The sequence below is a fragment of the Macaca fascicularis genome, chromosome 16 (genome assembly GCF_037993035.2).
Source record: "Macaca fascicularis isolate 582-1 chromosome 16, T2T-MFA8v1.1".
Classification (NCBI taxonomy): domain Eukaryota; kingdom Metazoa; phylum Chordata; class Mammalia; order Primates; family Cercopithecidae; genus Macaca; species Macaca fascicularis.
The window spans coordinates 75,239,693-75,254,234 of record NC_088390.1 but is presented as its reverse complement, the minus strand read 5'-3'; the positions used below and the strand labels follow the sequence as shown (position 1 = coordinate 75,254,234).

The following is a 14,542-nucleotide window of genomic DNA, read 5'->3' as shown; positions in this document are numbered from 1 at the left end:
CCGTCCAGCTTTGATCCGTTGCTGGCGATGAGCTGCGCTCCTTTGCCGGGGGAGATGCGCTCTTATTTTTTGAATTTCCAGCTTTTCTGCCCTGCTTTTTCCCCATCTTTGTGGTTTTATCTGCCTCTGGTCTTTGATGATGGTGATGTACTGATGGGGTTTTGGTGTAGGTGTCCTTCCTGTTTGATAGTTTTCCTTCTAACAGTCAGGACCCTCAGCTGTAGGTCTGTTGGAGATTGCTTGAGGTCCACTCCAGACCCTGTTTGCCTGGGTATCAGCAGCAGAGGCTGCAGAAGATAGAATATTTCTGAACAGCGAGTGTACCTGTCTGATTCTTGCTTTGGAAGCTTCCTCTCAGGGGTGTAATCCACCCTGTGAGGTGTGGGGTGTCAGACTGCCCCTAGTGGGGGATGTCTCCCAGTTAGGCTACTCAGGGGTCAGGGACCCACTTGAGCAGGGAGTCTGTCCCTTCTCAGATCTCAACCTCCGTGTTGGGAGATCCACTGCTCTCTTCAAAGCTGTCAGACAGAGTCGTTTGCATCTGCAGAGGTTTCTGCTGCTTTTGTTATTGTTTACTGTGCCCTGTCCCCAGAGGTGGAGTCTACAGAGACAGGCAGGTTTCCTTGAGCTGCTGTGAGCTCCACCCAGTTCGAGCTTCCCAGCAGCTTTGTTTACCTACTTAAGCCTCAGCAATGGCGGGCGCCCCTCCCCCAGCCTCGCTGCTGCCTTGCCGGTAGATCACAGACTGCTGTGCTAGCAATGAGGGAGGCTCCGTGGGCGTGGGACCCTCCCGGCCAGGTGTGGGATATGATCTCCTGGTGTGCCTGTTTGCTTAAAGCGCAGTATTGGGGTGGGAGTTACCCGATTTTCCAGGTGTTGTGTGTCTCAGTTCCCCTGGCTAGGAAAAGGGATTCCCTTCCCCCTTGCGCTTCCCAGGTGAGGCGATGCCTCGCCCTGCTTCAGCTCTCGCTGGTCGGGCTGCAGCAGCTGACCAGCACCGATCGTCCGGCACTCCCCAGTGAGATGAACCCAGTACCTCAGTTGAAAATGCAGAAATCACTGGTCTTCTGTGTCGCTCGCGCTGGGAATTGGAGACTGGAGCTGTTCCTATTCGGCCATCTTGCTCCGCCCCCTCTTCTGAGTATTTTCAAATAGCCTGTCTTCAAGCTCATTGATTCTTCTGGTTGATCAATTCTGCTATTGAGAGACTTTGATACATTCTTCAGTATGTCAATTGATATTTTAGCTCCAGAATTTCTGCTTGATTTTTAGACATTATTTCAATCTCTTTGTTAAATTTATCTGATAGGATTCTGAGTCCCTTCTCTGTGTTATCTTAAATTTATTTGAACTTCCTCAAAACAACTATTTTGAATTATCTGTCTGAAAAGTCACGTATCTTTGTCACTCTGGTATGGGTCCCTGGTACCTTATTTAGTCATTTGGTGAGGTCATGTTTTTTTGGATAGTCTTGATGCTTGTGGATGTTCATCAATGTCTGAGCATTGAGGAGTTAGGTCACAGTCTGGGCTTGTTTGTACCCATCCTTCTTGGGAAGGCTTTCCAAGTATTCAAAGGGAATAGAACGTTATGGTCTAAGTCTTTGGTCATTGCAGCTGTATCAGCACTACGGGGCACCCTCAAACCCAGTAACATTGTGATTCTTGCAGACTCTTAGAGGTACCACTTTGGTGTTCTTGGAGAATTTTTTGGATTACCAGGCAGAGACTTTTGTTCTCTTCCCTTAACTTTCTCCAAATGGAGTGTGTGCATGTGTGTGTTTGTTTGTGTGTGTGTGTGTGTGTATTGAGTTGTCTGGAGCTGGCAGAGGGGTGACACAAGCACTCCTGTGACCACCACCACTAGGATTATGCTGGGTCAGATCTAAAGCCAATACAGCACTGGGTCTTTCCCAAGGCCCGCAACGACCACTGCCTGGCTACCGGCAGTGTTCACTTTAAGCCCAAGGGCTCTTCAGGCAGCAGGTGGCAAATACAGCCAGGCTTGTGTCCTTCCCTTTATGGTGGCAAGCTTCCCCATGGCCCAGGGTGGGTCTAGAAATGCCATCTGGGAGCAAGTACCTGGAGTCAGAAATCTTAGGAATCCACATGGCACTGTATTCTGCTGCAGCTGAGCTGACACCCAAACCAGAAGACAAAGTCTTCCCACTCTTCCCACTCCTCAAGGAGAAGGAGTCTCTCCCCATAGTCACCACTGCCTCAGGCCTACAGTGAGTACTGCCTGGCTACCACTGATGTTCACTCAAGGCCCAAGGGCCTTCAGGCAGCTTGTAGTACATGCTGCCAGTTCTGGGTAGCTCTCTTCAGGGCAGTGGGCTCCCCTCTGGCCTAGGGCAAGTCCAGAAATGCCATCCAGGAGCCAAGGCCTAGAATCCAGGACCCCAGGAGTCCACCTGGGTGCTCTCTACTCTACTGTGGTACCTAAGCTGCAAGACAAAGTCCCCTTTACTCTTTCCTCTCTTTTCCTCAGGCAGAAAGTCTCTCCCCAGGGCCATCACAGCTGGGAATGTGCTAAGTCAAACCTGAAGCCAGCAGAGCCCTGGGCCTCACCCAAGGCCTGTGGCAAATACTGCCTGGCTACTGCTGGTGTTTATTCAAGGCCCGAAAGTTCTTTAGTCAGGAGGTGATGAATTCTGCCAGAACTGGGTCTTTTTCTTCAAGGCAGTAGGTTCCCTTCTGGCCTAGGGTATGTCTAAAAATGTCATCTGGGAGCAAGGGCCTGGAATAGGGTCCTCAGAACTCTGCCTGGTGTCCTGTTCTGCTGTGGCTGAGCTTGTATGGAAGTTGCAGAACAAAATCCTATTTACTCCTCTCTCCTCTCCTCAACAGAAGGAGGGAGTCTCCCCTGGAACAGTGAGCTGCGCTGTCTGGTGTTGGGGGAAGAGTGAAGCAGGCACTCCCTTGGCTGCTCCAGCTGGTGTCTCTCTAGGTCTTTTGCACCCCAAGTCCATTGGCTTTGAGCCCAGAACAGCATCAAGACTTGCCCAGGAATTGCAGTCCCTGTGGTCCTAAATTTGTTTCGATCCCCAGAGCACTTTAGTCCACAGTAGTGGGATGAATGATTCCCCTCTGGCTAAGGCTGGTCTAAATGTTCCCTGTGTGGGCACTGGCTGAATTCTGCCCTACATTGCTTTTCACCATGACAGGCAACACTGAGTTCCAATGCAAAGTCCCACAATCACTGTCCTGTCCCTCCCACAAGCGTACAACATTCTCTCTCTGTGCCACACAGCTGCTGCCAGGGATGGGAAGTTGTGTCAGTAATTCAAGCCTGTCTTTGCTATCCTCTCCAGTGCTTCTTTCCTTATATGATGTTAAAACCACTATGATTGCTAACCTGATTTTTTGTTCTTATGAAGGTGCTTCCTTGTGTGGATAGTTGTTCAATTTGGTGTTCCTGCAGAGGGGGGGGGGGGATTTCTGGAGGGTTCTATCTGGCCACCTTGCTCTATTTCCCCTCCTAAATCTTCTATTGTTTAAAATAGAAGTGTTGTTACTTTTACTTTATGGATGAAATTACAAACTCCCTACGTTAAGAAGTGCTGGAATCAGAAATTGAACCTGAATATTTTTAACTTCTAAATCTAGTAGTCAAATCCATATTTTTAACTACTTTTTGTTATATGATTGGTTGTTTTTGTAAATTTATACCATCTATACTTAAGAAAGAAAACAAACATATGATGACAAGACAAAGAAAGTAGGATGACAGTTTCCTTAACTCATCTGCACTTGTTTAAGTCCTAGAAAGTTATTTGAAAAATATCTCACGTAGAGTTTATTAATCTTCCACTTCTGTGTAATGTCCCGATTTTTTTTTTTCTTATAGCACTTTGCTTGAATCTCTTCTTGGAAATTAATTAAACTATCTGAAATTCAGTGTTTTCACCTACAAAGTGAGAGTAGCAATTCCTACTTACAAGTAAAGGTTATAGAAAAATAAATAAGAGACTGCCTGGCACGTTGCATGGAAACATAACATGTTCTCAAAATAAAAAGTGCTAGTCAGGATCCCCGCCCAATTTGCGAGTCCCTTCATGGACTCCTATTTGTGCAATTGCCTTATTTTCTTCTAATCAAAGGGTCAACAAACTATAACTCATGAGCCACATCCAGCCTACTTCCTCTTCCTGTAAATATAGTTTGGTTGGAGCCCAGTCATGCCCATTCTTTTACACACTGCTCTGGCTGCCTCCACATTACAACAGCAGAGTGGAAGAGTTTCAACAGAGTCCTAATAGTCTATAAAGCCTAGAAAATGTACTATCTAGTACACATTTTACAGGAAAAGTTTTATAACCTCCCCTTTCAAGCTGTAGGCTCCTCAAGGAATGACTTTCTACATGATTCATTCATTCCCCCCTAGCACTCAGCACAATTCCTACAAGTGGCCAAGGAATATTTCTTAAATTGTTTTCATTTCAGGAGTCAGCGTCATGGAAAACAACTATGACATTTTTTGCATCATTCCTTCCGTGGATTTCACTACTTCTAAAAAATAGCATATATTTTTTACGTTCATACATGCCTTATGTGTCAGTGGAATAATTTTTGACTTATGCATTTGGTCAAATAAAATTGCTATCATTTTTAAGGGCTAAGGATAAACATTGCTATTATTCAGTTGTTAGAATAACCCTAGGTGCTAGGAATCATTATTCCAGTCCTCTAATAAAGTAACTGTTTAGGTAAGTTGAATAACACATTCCAAATGCCAAAACTATATTTCAAAGCCAAGTCACTACTGATATTTTGCCCACTGTATACTTTATAACCTTAATTAATAGATTATTGTGTTTGTCTGTTTCTCTATAATGGAGAAATAGCTGTGGTGTTTTTCAATGGATAAACTGATTTTCTCAATGATTCTTTGTCCTTAGTCAAAGTTCTGGGCTTAGCATTACAAGAAAAGCAAACCCATATTCATTCATTATTAGTTTCTGTCTATAATCCACTTTCCTTCATAGCACTTACTACTATTGATAATTATTTTACTCATCTAGTTGTCTACATGTTTTCTTCCTGTCTCCCCCACTAGACAATCAACTCCATAAGAGCAGAATAATGCTGTTTTAGTCAACATTGTATCCTCTGCACTTAGTATGACGTTTGTCACATACTAAGAACTTAGTAAATTTGCATTGGATGTCTAAACTGAATAACTGAAACTGTTTGGCATCTATACTTATCACAAATCTCCTGTTCTTTTGAAGCAATACAACAATTCTATTTAGTCAACGTAAAACTGAACATCATCTGCTACGTTATCCATTTTGCATAGTCCTGACCTTTGCTCTATTGCAACCCTGGTATTTTCGGTCTGTGACTACTCTCTCTTCAGAGACTTGAATCAATATCAGAATTCTCTGGGCACCACCCCTGAGTAACCTCACCAGTAACTCTCATTAGCTCATTCTTTTCTTTTGTCCATCACATTTATATGATTTGGTTGGGTTTTTGTCCTCTTATTTCTTGGGTTTGTGTCCTCTTATTTCATGTTTGTCTGACCTATTTCTGGCATGAGATTTTAATTGATTTTCTTTGTCTTATAGAGACTAATTATTTTCTTGCTGTTGGAGACTATGTCAAACATATGTCTTTTTTTCTGAATGCCAGCTTGCAGTTAAATGAAGTATGTGTTGAGGAAAACATAACATCACTTGTTAAACAGCACATCCCTGATGCCAAATTATCAGCCAAAAGTGAAGGAAAACTTGTTTATACATTACCCTTAGAAAGAACAAATAAATTTCCAGGTAATGTATATGAACACTGTGAAATAAAATATGTAAATAATAGTCATCATCATCATAATTACTATTATTACAACTAACATTTATCGAGGTCTTACAGTATGCTCAGGTACTGAAACATAATCAAAAGAATAGTACAATAACTGAATTATTTTCTGTATAGTGGGAAATAGAATTATATTCTAATAGTTGTATTGTAATGCATGGGCATTTTAGAGGGCTTCTTTTAGTCCTTCTTCCCTAGCAGTGTGTGACATAATATTCTAGTATTCATAAATGTACACAAACCCAAATGGTAGAAAACCTCTGGCTTACGCACTACGTTAAACAGCCCTGTGATGTGGCGCTCTCTCTCTCGGTGAGAATTTTGCAATAACTTTGGGTTTTTCAGGCTAATGCATAAAAACGTACTAATTATGTTTGTTGTTCAGGGAACCTGTTCCTTAACAATGGGGCACTATGAAGACCCGCATTAGTGGTTGAAACAATTAACCTTGCTGTATATGTGGTTAACAAAGACATATACATTCATTCAAATACACATTTTATGGTGACAACACAAGCATTCCTTAGAATCATCAGGTAAAGTGTTAAGCAAACTCTAATTAGCACTTTTTAACAGTCATAACAATTTAAAGAAAATTTGTAAACGTTTTAGGTAGAATGAAGAATGGCGCATATTAAATCTTACTTCTTTTCTACCTTTCTGTATGTGGCATTCTAGTCAAGACAAAAGCTTTTAACTTATCCTTTTGCCCAAGCAGGAGCTCGAGATCGAAGCCTCAGGACTTCTGTAATCGCCCTAGGGTTAGAATTAGGTTTTTATGTAAGCTCAATTTAACCACTATAGTTCAAATCCGTGCAGGCTGGGGTACTGCTCATTGCTTCATGAACAATGACGGATGCATAGGTATCTTTTGATGAACGAACTGAAGAATGAATAGATATAAAATTGCTAGAGGAAATAACCACTGTCACAATTCCAGGAAAATTCCCCGATTCAATTCCACATTCTCTGCCTGTTAGGTCTTGTGATCTTCCATTGTTAGAAACAGAAAACTTTTAAATGGTTTATATTCTATGACTTCTCTTTAACAAATATTTTCTAAACTATAGAAGATTCTGCACCATCCAATTAATTCTCAAAAAATCAATTCCTTTCCTTTTGTCAGTTACAGCATAAGTGGCTCCCATTTATATCTGTTCTCTAGAAAAGACTCTTGAATTAATTAGGCTTAGAGTTGAAAAACCCAGAGTTTCGCAGTTAATTAAATTTTAAAAAGAAGTCAGAAAAAACTAAGATTAAACTTTACTAGAAATGCAAATGAATATGTTAATATTGATATAGAAATATGTGGATTGTAACACATGATGTACAACAGAAAATAATATATAGAATTTGCAGAATAAGCTGATCTATTATTAAATGCTAATTTTCAAATGTCTTTGACATATCACAAGTATAATTTCATAGATTTGTGCTTATTAGTTTGAAAAATTGTCTCCAGTTCACTTGCGATTCTTGTTTTAATTCACTGCTGTGTATGGATTCCTTAGAACTTTACAAGGATCTTGATAGCTATCCTGACCTAGGAATTGAGAATTATGGTGTTTCCATGACAACTTTGAATGAAGTATTCCTGAAGCTAGAAGGAAAATCAACAATTAATGAATCAGGTAAATAAAATACATGAAAATTACTGTGTAAAAGCATATGTTTCAAGAGCACACTGTTCCAAAGATGGATTACAAAATGTGGGGTTCATGATTAAGGCTCTTCTTAGACAAGCTTGTGGAAAAGTGAAACACATCCTTGTCAACATTGCCTTGTAGTTAAAAATAATCCATTTTTCTATATCCAAGGCTCACTGCACTCATATTAGCCCTAGGCTTCTAAGGGCAATTTCAGATAGAACATTTATTCTAAATCATAAATTTATATAAAACATGAACCCACAGATCTAAAACACTTAAGAACCCCAAACAATACTTTAAAAATGAAACTATTAAATTCCTGTAGGCCAAAGATAAAGAACAAAGTCTTAATTAGATGTATTATACTTTTTCATAGATCTCAGATTCTCTGGTGTCAGGTTTTTCTTTTTTTTTCTTTATGTTAGAAATTGGACAATATCTATCTACCTATTTTCAAGGTCACAAGTAACTTATTCTCTTGTGTTCAGACTGTTTTGAAGCCGAACCTAATAAACTCTCTATTTCTGATACCGTACTTTTTCATTCTAACATTTTCATTTGTTCTTTAGAGTTTCAGTTCTTTACTATTTCTCATCTGCTCCCAATAGTGTCCATATTTTCCAGTAGATCTTATAACATATTTATCAAAGTTATTTTTAAACTCATGTATTTTAATTCTAACATGTGGGCCATGTGACTGATGACCCTTATCAGTAACTGACTCTGATTTTTTTACCTCTTCCGTATGGGTTATATTTCCCTGCTTCTTCATATGTCTTGAAATTTGTATTTTATCATGGACATTACTTTAACAAAACAGGAACACTGAGGTAAACAGTGGCTAGAAAATGGCATGACTCTTCCTCTGCGAGGATGCTGATGTGGATGGCAGAACTCATCTAATTTGTATTTGGCAAGTATCTGAGCTTTAGCACAGGTTTTATTAGATTCAGCCCACTTCCAGCTTCGAATGTTTTAAAGGTAGAATCAGGTCTTTCCCTTAGACATGACTTTGAATTATAGCACTGGAAAAATTCTATTAATTTCTCCATAGCCCTACTATCAAATATCTCGATAACGATTAATCTCACTGATTTTCAGCCTGCCATCACTTTTTGTTTATTTATTTATTAGTATATATCTCTCCACTCTCTCATTCAGTGACCGGACCCTAGTGGACTAATGTATTACACAAAAGGTAAGACCCATGAACCCTGATGATGTCTTGCTCAAGACACTATGCAGCTTCTTGTGTTTCTCTCTCCGTGTTTCTCAGTATCTGCCCCCAGCTACTGGTGTACTGGTCCTATGCACTTAGGAAGGGCTCCATGAAAATAAGTTGGTAGATGCTGTAAACTCATTTTGTGACTTAGGTACCACATGATTCTAATCAGTTATTTCAGCCCACATATAACCATAGAATTTGTTTAATCTGGGCTGCTTTCATTTAGACTACCTATGGTGGTTTTCTCCTTTTTCTGCCATTTCCCTAAAGATGAAAGCTTCCACAGGAAACTTCTCCCCCTAAAAATGTTTCCTTCCTTTGTACATGTTAGATTTTTTAGGTTTCTTTGTGCACTCGCCAATCTGATGGATTAAAAATAACTAATATTTATTCCCTTGGTAAGACAGGTGACAGTCTCTTGCAACTAATGAGAAGCAGAATATCCCTGAATTATTATTATTATTATTATTAATTTTGAGATGGAGTCTCGCTCTGTTGCCCAGGCTGGAGCGCAGTGGCACGATCTCGGCTCACTGAAAGCTCTACTCCCTGGTTCACGCCATTCTCTTGCCTCAACCTCCCAAGTAGCTGGGACTACAGGCGCCCACCAACATGCCCAACTACTTTTTAAAATAGACTTTTGACCACTATCTTAAGATCCTTATATCTTCATTCACAGTGTGTTGTTGTGTCCTGTCATTGTACTTATACATTTACGGGTGTGTGCTTTTTGAGGTTGGATATTAGGCTTATTTTAGCATTATACGATGGACAGTATCCTGGGTATCCAGAGATTACAGAGAACACACAAAATAATGCAGTCTCAGAAACTATTCAAAACTGAATAGTTTTGAAATATCTGCAGTAACAATTTATAGCTAACTCCCAGTTTGTAGCTTGCCATTTACAGTTTACTCCCTGTTCAGAGCATGTCAATTTGTAGCTTAATTGAACATGTAAGATATTTGTTTCCTTTACTAATTTTCCAAGTCATTCCTAAGCACTGTGAAGACCTTGCCTATTTATCTTGACCTTAAATTACCTAAGGTCTCCTTTCTATCCCTTTTGTTCAAGAAATAAATCTTTCATCTATTTCTCTATTTTAAGGCAATAACCAGCAAAACCACATTATACCTATAGTAACACAGAAGAGCCTAATCATGATCTCCTTACCAGAGCAAATCCCTATAGTAAGCCGTATAAAGTACATATGAGTTGCTTATTTTATGTTTTGCAGACATTCCTATTTTGGGAGAAGTACAAGTGGAAAAAGCTGATGACACTGAAAGGCTTGTTGAGATGGAACAAGTCCTCTCTTCACTTAACAAGATGAGAAAGACAATAGGTGGTGTGGCTCTCTGGCGACAGCAAATCTGCGCAATTGCAAGAGTTCGCTTGTTAAAGTTAAAGTATGAAAGAAAAGCTCTTTTAGCACTGTAAGTATCAGAGTGGCCATAGGTTTTTTTTTTTTAAGTCAACGCATTAAAAAGCAAATCTAAGGTATAAAGGCAAGCAAAAAAACACAAAAATATGGTGAATTAGGCAGCAGAAAGGGAAAGCATCACAGTGGAAGCACAGGAGAGAGGTCGAATCTTGACTTCCGAAGGACAAATATCTCATGAATTTTAATGGGATATTCAATGGCCAGAAAGCAACAGGGGAAATGAACAAAGGACAAATCTATGGTTTATCACCTTGGATTTGGAGGTAGCAAAAGGCAAAATGGCTCAATAAATGTGACAGTTAATTGTGTGTTTAATTTTTATAATTTCTTTATCCCATTACATTATAAACTGCTCAGAGAGTGTTCGATTAGGAAATGACATTGCATTCACGTTGGCAATTTTCTTCTGTGTAGGCTATTAATTCTAATGGCTGGATTTTGCCCTCTTCTTGTGGAGTATACCATGGTGAATATATATTACAACAGCTACACCTGGGAACTTTCTCCTCATTTGTATTTCCTTGCTCCTGGACAACAACCACATGACCCTCTCACTCAGTTACTGATCATCAATAAAACAGGTAAAATGGTGGATACTTGATTTCCAAATACATTTACTGTTCAGAGCAGTACTTAGCAAACATAATCATGAAAGAAACTAGCTTTTCAGTTATTCAGCATGTGTTAAAAAAACAGTTTATGAAACTTAAAGATAATAAATACAGGCCCCCAAAGAAGCAGGAATTAGATATTTTCTAAAGGAGGAACATCTGGTGGCAACTTGCGAAATGAAAGAGTTTGTACCAAAATAGCATTTTTAACGGGTTCATTAAGGTATACTTCACATGCCATACCATTTATCCATTTGAAATGCACAATTCCATGGTTTTTAGCGTGTTCACAGAATTGTGAAACCATCACTACAATCCATTTTAGAACATTTTCATCACCCCATAAAGAAACCCCATACTGAATATCAATAACTCCCGTGTAGTCCTTCCCCCCAGTCCTAAACAATCACAAATTTACGTTCTGTTTCTATTGATTTGTCTATTCTGAACATGTAATATCGCTGGACTCATACAATAGCTGATATTTGATGACTGACTTCTTTCACTTAGCATATTTTCAAAGTTGATCTGTGTTGTAGCATTTATCTATGTATTAATACTTCATTTTTATTGTTGAGTAATATTTTATTGATGTTATGCCACAATTTATTTATCATTCATCAGCAGATGGATATATTTTTCCCAATAATTGGATATTATGAAAAATGCTGCTATGAATGTTCATGTACAAGTTTTTGTTTGAACTTATGTTTTCATTTCTCTGGGGTGTAATCCTAAAAGTAGAATTGTTGAGTCACGTGGTAACTATGTTTACCCTTTGAAGGACCTGCCAAACTGTTTTTCAAAGTGACTGTACCACTTTATATTCACTTTTTTTTTTTTTTTTTTTTTTTGAGATAGAGTATCACTCTATGGCCAGGCTAGAGTGCAGTGGCATAATTTTGGCTCACTGCAACCTCTGCCTCCCAGATTCAAGTGATTCTCCTGCCTCAGCCTCCCTAGTAGCTGGGACTACAGGAGCGCGCCACCACACCCAGCTAATTTTTTTTGTATTTTTGGTAGAGACGGGGTTTCACCATGTTGGCCAGGATGGTCTCGATCTCTTGACCTCGTGATCTGCCCACCTTGGTCTCCCAACGTGTTGGGATTATAGGTGTGAGCCATTGTGCCTGGCCCCACACCAGCAATTTTTGAGGATTCCAAGTTTCTGCATATGTTTGCCAACACCTATTTTTTGTTTTTTCTATTACATGCAACATAGTGTATGTCAAGTGGTATCTTGTGATTTTGATTTGTATTTTGCTAATGGCCAGTAATGTTGAGTATCTTTTCGTGTGATAACTGATCAATTGTACATCTTCTTTGTAGAAATGTCTGTTTTCTTTTTTAAAAATGGATTGTATTTTTTATTGAATTCTAAGTGTTATTTCTATATTGTAGATAAAATTCTTTTATCAGATACCATAGGTCCTCATATTCAGATTCTGTATCTAAGAATTTGCCTATTCACTGAAATTTATTGCTAACCCCCAACTACATATCTGTTGCACTTTCATGATATTTACAGATATGCTCAGAGAAGTGAACATTTTTAGTCACCTGATGTACACATTTTCAACTGAGATTGAACAAAATGACACTGCTTTCTTGTGTTAGCTCTTGTACTATAAACAAATGCTTTTTTGCAATCTCTTTCATGCTACATTTTTCACATTTTTATGTGTTTTTTTCTGTGGTGATTTTGCTGTTTAAAATGACACAAAGAATAGTGCTGAAGTGTCATCTAGTGTTTCTAAATGCTTTTTTGCATGTGACATGTCTTTTTCTAGGTTTTTATTTTGTCTGTTTTCATTATGAACAGATGTTGGATTTGTCAAATGTTTTCTCTGTGTCTACTGAGATGATCATGTGGGTTTTATACCACGTTATTTTCAGACATTAAACCAACCTTGCATTTATAGGATAAATTCTACTTGGTCGTGGTGTATAATCCTTTCCATTTTCTCCTGGATTTGGTTTTCTAGGGTTTTGTTGATAACGTTTTCCACCTCTATTCATAAGGGATATTGGTCTGTAGTTTTATTTTATGCTAATGTCTTTAGATATCAGGGTAATATTTGCTGCGTATAATTAGTTGGCAAATGTTCCCTGCACTTCGTCTATTTTTTTTTCTTTTTGAGACCTTGTGAAGGATTGACAATTCTTCTTTATTAGGTAGAAATGTACCAGTGTAGCTATCTTTTAATCTATAAGATTGGTATTCATACCCTCTTTTTGTTCCTGATCTTAGTAATTTTCATGTTGTTTTACTCTTTCTTGGTCATCCTAGCTAAGGGTTCATCAATTTTGTTGATGCTTTCAAAGAACCAACTTCTAGCTTAATTGTCTCTATTGTTTTTCTATTGTCTATGTCACTCATTTCCAAACCAATATTCTTGGTTTCATTTCTTTCTGTTTGCCTTGTGCTTAGCTTGTTCCTCTCTTTTTCAGTGTCTTAACACAGAAGTTTCACTTACTGATTTGAGATTTTTCTTCTTTTATTTAACATAGGTGTTTACAGCTATAAACTTCCCTCTAAGCTATGCTTTCGCTGCATAGCATAAGTTTCAGTATATCATGTTTTAATTTTCATTTCTCTCAAAATATTTTCTAATTTCCTTTGTGATTTCTTTTCTGACTCATTGGTTATTTAGGAGAAGATTCGTTTCCAAAGATTTGTGATTTTCTAAGATTTTGTTGTTGAAGTTTGAATTCTTCCCCTGTGGTCAGAGATCATAGTTTATAAAATTTCAACTTTTTTCAAAGTATTGAGGCTTGTTTGATGTCCTTGCCTTTAGCTCATCTTGGAGAATGTTCCTTGTGCACTTGAGAAGAATATGCTTTCTGCTGTTGTGAGTGAAAATTTGTATATTTCACTCTTCAGTGCTATTTTGTATTTTGAGTCTCTGTTAAGTGCATATATGTTTATAAATGTTATAACTTCCTGCTGTTTTGACCTTGTTTTGACCCTTGTATCATTAGAAAATGTCTCTTATTATTTCTAGTAACATTTTTTGTTTTCATCTATTTTGTCCAATATTAGAAGAGCCACTCCAGTTTTCCCACGGTCTTGTCTTGCATGATGTATTTTTGTTCCACCTTCTGCTTTCAATCTATTTGTTTCAATGAAATTTAATATGTGTCTCCTGTAAATGTAATTTAGTGTGTGTCTCCTATAAGCAGTATATAGTTGGATAGTGTTTTTAAATACAACCTAACAATCTATGCCTTTTGTGTGTATTATTTTATTCACAAACCATATTTTTACTAATAATGTAGGATTTATATCTGCCAGTTTATTGTTTGTTTTCTGAAAGTCTCATGTCTTTTTTGTTCCTCTATTTCTTCTTTACTGTTTTCTTTGGCACTGAGTACTTTCTAGTTTAATGATTTAATTCTTTTAATGATTTTTTATTATATTTTTGAATTATGTTCTTGGGGTTGTTTTGGGGCTAGAATATACATCTTATTTTAACCTACTTAAAGTTTACACAAATTTAAGATTAATGTAACAAAGTCTACAAATACATACTTGCTGTCCTTCTCTCAGCTTCTTTAAAAGATATGAAATCATATCGAGTAATAATAGTACCAATGTATTGCTGGTTTTAAAACATTTAGATGTGTAATAATATGTGTAATAATAACATCAAAACAGGGAAGAGTGAATACAGCTATATAAGACGAAAGAGTCTGTAGCTCATTGAAATTAAGTTTATTTACCGTTTCTGGTTCTCTTCATTTGTTCCTGTGAATTCATATTATCATCCTATGTGATGTCCTTACTCCAGTAC

General features: G+C 38.1%; 1 protein-coding gene across 7 annotated transcripts in view; it reads left to right on the top strand.

The window, feature by feature from the left end:
• ABCA8 (ATP binding cassette subfamily A member 8) overlaps positions 1–14,542 on the top strand; it is an 85,657-nt gene that overhangs the window by 44,440 nt on the left and 26,675 nt on the right. For all 7 annotated transcript variants that reach the window (XR_012426072.1, XR_012426073.1, XM_065531906.2 and 4 more), the window contains exons 17-20: positions 5,637–5,776; positions 7,331–7,450; positions 9,931–10,129; positions 10,552–10,718. Coding sequence is in view for 5 of the 7 variants with exons in the window: in XM_065531906.2 (XP_065387978.1) it covers positions 5,637–5,776; positions 7,331–7,450; positions 9,931–10,129; positions 10,552–10,718 (626 nt within the window). In the remaining 2 variants the exon portion in view is untranslated. The remainder of the gene's footprint in view (positions 1–5,636; positions 5,777–7,330; positions 7,451–9,930; positions 10,130–10,551; positions 10,719–14,542) is intronic.